The sequence below is a fragment of the Lithobates pipiens genome, unplaced genomic scaffold (assembly GCF_037356315.1).
Source record: "Lithobates pipiens isolate NorthernLeopardFrog02 unplaced genomic scaffold, aLitPip1_a1.2 Scaffold_27, whole genome shotgun sequence".
Lineage (NCBI taxonomy): Eukaryota > Metazoa > Chordata > Amphibia > Anura > Ranidae > Lithobates > Lithobates pipiens.
The window spans coordinates 135901619-135906504 of record NW_027507788.1 but is presented as its reverse complement, the minus strand read 5'-3'; the positions used below and the strand labels follow the sequence as shown (position 1 = coordinate 135906504).

The following is a 4886-nucleotide window of genomic DNA, read 5'->3' as shown; positions in this document are numbered from 1 at the left end:
TGACTAGTATAGTCAAAGATGCAGTTTTTTTAGCACAATTTGTGCTCAAATAGCTGTGTTGGAAAGCAGGGAGATATTAGGGGTCTAACAGACCCCCAATGTCTCTTTAAACATTACTTGTCACCTGGCCATAATATCAAGTTAGGGGGCTTGTTAGGCCCCTTATGATAGCAATAGCAATAATGTAGCAAAACAAACAAATAAAAAACAAAACAGAAACCCCAGGATAAGAGCAATAATTCTAGGGCCATAACTTATGGTGAACTCTAAAGTGTTAACCTCAAAGGGCTTTTAAAGCATCACCTATGAAGAATTTTGTGTACCATCATTTTTTGATATTCTACAGGCATGTAATATTTTATGGCTTGACATGTTTGGTATCTACAGTATTTACTCAATGCAGCCCCATCTTTTATATTTTATCAAAAAAAAAAGTTAATAAAATATTGGATTTCTTTGCACTAAAATCCATTTAGTGTATTTTTTCCTGAAAATATGCATTTGATAAATAGCTGCACAAATTTAGCGTGACATAAAAATTTAAACTATAACCATTTTATTCTCCATAGTGTCTGCTTTCATAAAATATATTGTTTTTGTGTGTTTTACAGTAATTTCTAGCAAAAAATGCCAGATTTAAGATGTGTGCAAACAATTAAAACATTGCGCCTGTAGACAAGGGGTTAATGTATGTTGTATATGTAGGTGTTACAACGTTTATTTTAAAGCTAGAATTACTGAGCATTATTTTTCTTGTAAAATTTTACAATTTCATACCAGAAATTTTCTGCCCAGCAAATGTCATTCTGCATTTTTTTTTTTTTTTACACACTGCTCTAAAAACACTATTGGTGCACACGTTCCTCTCTGCCTGTGGCTGTCAGCAGCATACTTGGACTTTGATTGGCTTCTGGTAGATGATGTAAGTGAAGGGAGGGAGGGCAGTCCCCAGACTCTCAGGCTGGTTGCCTATATATACAGAGCTCCTTTGTGCTGTGATCAGATCTATACCTGACTCTGAGCAGAGTTCTTGCTTCAACAGTGTTTGAACGGAACCCTCTCTGAGTCCTTTGCTCTTTTTTACTTTTTAAACATCTATTGCATTACTGCTTTTTTTGTGCCACCCAAAACCACCAAACCGCTGAAATGGAATCCCAGGTGCGCCAGAACTTCCACCGCGACTGCGAGGCTGCCATCAACCGTATGGTGAACATGGAGCTGTACGCCTCCTACACCTACCTCTCCATGGTAAGTACCTTTTTATGAGAAATTTTTTCAGGCAGGGACCTAGTTCTGTATAAAAAGGAGCCAGGAGCCATATTGTAAAATCTCTGCCTCTACAATCCACATTTTAAAGACTGTTGCGCTATTGTGTTCAGCATTATGCTAAAATGGTAACACTGTGGCATATCAATGCCTAAATGATATAGAAATGCCTTCTATAATCAATGATCTGAATACATTGCTGTGGAGTCCCACAGATGTTCCATGTTGTGCATGATGATTACCCCAGCTTGTCCTATCAGAATATTGCTGTGATCAGATCAGCTGGATAGAATGACACATTTTATTGCCTGTTGTAGGTCAGACATATTTATAGAACTGAACATCTCCTACTAATAGTAGGATTTTATTGTTGGCTCATTTACGTCTGTTTACTGTTTTACTTCCCTTTTACTTCTGTTTAACAAAAGCAAGATGGCACCTTGTAGTGAGCTCACTGCTGCCTTATGCAAACAAGAATCCACACGTTGTGCTGTTTCCTGCACCGCCTACCTTGCACCCAGTAATCAATATCAGCTCTCTGCAGGGCTTCCCACCCTCTGTTCCCAACTATCTTATCTCTCCTTGTACTGAGAGGCTGAAAAACTGTTTTTCTTCTGTTGTGCAAGGACACTGATGGGAGGGGGACAAGAGAACTCAGAACCCAACCCCCGCCTACTTGCATTCTATACATTACTACCAACACCCCTTCCAGCACTGAAAGCTTTGCTCGCTCCAGACTTCAGTAGAAAAAATGGCGTTTGTGAAAAAGCTATTGTGGCTTCTTACTGCTTACTGCGGTTGATCAACTTGAGTACATTCAGCCTACCCATACTTGGTTTGAATCTTGGCCATTCCATGCTGGGCCAGCCGAGATACAAATCCTTCTATGGCTGGGTTAAAATGACCAAATCCATTTGATAAGTGCTAAACCTTTTGAAAGGGATTCTTCCCTCTAATTGGCCAAACTAGGCCCCAGCCACAGTGTCTGTCACTGCATGTATCTTTTGCACTGATAAACATGTAGCAGTCCTGTGATACTCCTAATTTTTGTAACATTATAGCTAATTGTGAATTTTTTGCTTTGGCAAAGATTGATGTGATAGATCAAATTGTTGGACAGGGAAAACTCCCCTTATTTGGACACCTACTACTGCTCAAGATCTGTACGTTGCTAATTTTAAATTAAATGTCTACCCTCTTCCTTCAGGCTTTCTACTTTGACCGTGATGATATCGCCCTTAACAACGTGGCCAAGTTTTTCAAGGAACAAAGTCACGAAGAGAGGGAGCATGCTGAGAAATTGATGAAGTATCAGAACAAACGTGGGGGTCGCATTGTCCTGCAGGATGTCAAGGTAAAAATTTATTTGGTATCCTTACTGTTGGGGTTCGATGTCCAAACCTTGTAGGTGAGGCCTGTTGGGTCAAGGAATAAAGTAAATCCAGAGAACATGTTCAAGGAAAGAACTTAGTGGTTGAGTGCTCAAGCTGAATGTCTGGATTATGTGGAGGGTCATACTGATGGTTGAAAAGGGTGACTTTGCCACCAAATTCTCTGTCTGTTTTGTATATCTTATTACTGATGAGCCTCTTATGCCTGTATCTGACTTGGTAGGCAAACCAGATTCCCTGATGTGTCATGAAGACACTAGAGGCAGTTTCATTATATGCAGATTGCTTAATGGAACTAAAATGCAACTGCTTCTCTTAATTATGCAAATGGGGGGGGGGGGGGGGGGAATGCATACATGTGATTTGTAATGTAGCCCCAATAGACAACTTGTCTTAAATGGTATAATGGAGATCTATTTTCATAATGTAAATATTCTAACTGTAGGCCTTTCATAACTTTTCTCAGAAACCAGAACGTGATGAGTGGGGTAACACCCTGGAGGCCATGCAGGCAGCTCTGCAGCTGGAAAAGACTGTGAATCAGGCTCTTCTGGACCTGCACAAAGTGGGATCTGACAAGGTTGACCCCCATGTAAGTATCTGCCTACAATGAGTCCTGGTAGCTGGTGGAAGGATGTTTTTTATGGTGAACCGCAAAATGAGTCGGGGGGGGGGGGGGGGGGGAATAGACAAAACCCAGGAGCCAGGCAAAATTGACCAAACAGGAGTGCAGGTGATGGTGCCACAAGATGCACACCATGAGCCCTCAGACCTGGGGTGCTCATAATATGCAAATCCAGTACTTCAAAGCACCCCCCCCCCCCCAACACAATGACAATTTTGGGATATCCTTATGTTGCAATGTGGGCAGGAATGTACCTGAACAACTTATTATTGGTATGTTCAGAATAATCAGTTATCCAGTTTAAAAACTTACTTTATTTGATAGATTTGCTGTACATCAGGGATATGCAATTGGTGCACCTCCCAGCTGTTGCAAAACTACAAGTCCCATCATACCCCTGGCTGTCATCTTGCTATGCAGAACTTGTAGTTCTGCAACAGCTGGAGGTCCGCTTATTGCATATCTCTGCTCTAAATGATCTACAAACTGCATCTTGCATTTCAAAGGTTGGGTGTTGTATAATATCTCTACAGCAATGAAAGAAAAGTTTCTAAGATTCCCAAGAAGGCTACTGGGGAACCTTTGGGCAGTGCACATAGAGTAGAAAGTTAGTATGTCATGCCAAATGTTGACAGACGCCGCCCCACTACTACTAACTTATCTCTTCATACGCTGCATTCGTTTGCTAGATTTCAAACAGACAATTAACTTTTTATATATATTTTTTTTTTTTTTTTTCAGCTGTGTGACTTCTTGGAGACTGAATACCTGGAGGAACAGGTGAAGTCTATTAAGCAGCTTGGAGATTACATCACCAACCTGAAGCGCCTTGGGCTGCCCCAGAACGGCATGGGCGAGTACCTGTTTGACAAGCACACCATGGGAGAAAGCAGCTAAACTGTGTCCCACCCATGTGGATCCAACCAGTCTACTCTGCATTCCTTTATGTATGTGAAATAACTGACATCATGTATCCCTGTTACCTGAAACATGGACCAAAACCTCTTTGTGATACCTAAATGCAGCAGTGACTGTGCTTTGTCAACAAGTTTCCAATAAAGTCTTTCTGCATTATGTAATCTGTCATTATTTTACTTGTAAATATGCTAATACTTTTGGTCAGTTTTACTTGGTTTACAGAGCATGCTGTGCTACAAAGAATCATAGCACTTTTGCTCATTGTTTGGTACTCCTGCAAATGAAAGAGGATGTCTCTTCATTCAGCTGTGTTAAGGTCTACTACAGTAAATCAGTCTTAAAAAAAAAAAAAAAAAAAAAAAAGGGGCAGAGGGCTATTAAAATTTTGGAGAAATGTTTTTGTACAAATATACCCAACATAATATTTGGATCTAAAGCATATTTTGAAGTGATTGGGGGAAGGCATTGCTAATGGAAGATTTAGTCACAAATGTATGCAATAATGGGGGGGGGGGCGCGGTGCGCGTGATGTAATGTGCTTCACATTACATAGGTCTCTGCCTTTGAAAAATAGAATTTGACCCAAGTGAGGTTCTCTTCCAGTTTATGGCGTCTTAACTATTGTCTTTTGTTTTTATACATTATTTTTATGGCCTTGACATGGGTGGATTTACTAAAGGTAAACA

General features: G+C 40.4%; 1 protein-coding gene across 1 annotated transcript; it reads left to right on the top strand.

The window, feature by feature from the left end:
- The first annotated feature begins 985 nt into the window (after positions 1-985).
- LOC143934152 (ferritin, higher subunit) lies at positions 986-4356 on the top strand. Its single transcript, XM_077457517.1, has 4 exons — positions 986-1248; positions 2474-2620; positions 3124-3249; positions 4024-4356. Exons 1-4 carry the CDS (start codon positions 1147-1149, stop codon positions 4177-4179), a joined length of 531 nt encoding a protein of 176 aa, XP_077313643.1. The 5' UTR covers positions 986-1146; the 3' UTR covers positions 4180-4356.
- Positions 4357-4886: the final 530 nt, after the last annotated feature.

Bases quoted from the DNA above. Each gene is read 5' to 3' on its own strand.
- LOC143934152 (XM_077457517.1), top strand. From the start codon at position 1,147: ATGGAATCCCAGGTGCGCCAGAACTTCCACCGCGACTGCGAGGCTGCC. The intron at 2,621-3,123 runs GTAAAAATTTAT...AACTTTTCTCAG, and splicing joins TTGTCCTGCAGGATGTCAAG to AAACCAGAACGTGATGAGTG. The intron at 3,250-4,023 runs GTAAGTATCTGC...TTTTTTTTTCAG, and splicing joins CTGACAAGGTTGACCCCCAT to CTGTGTGACTTCTTGGAGAC.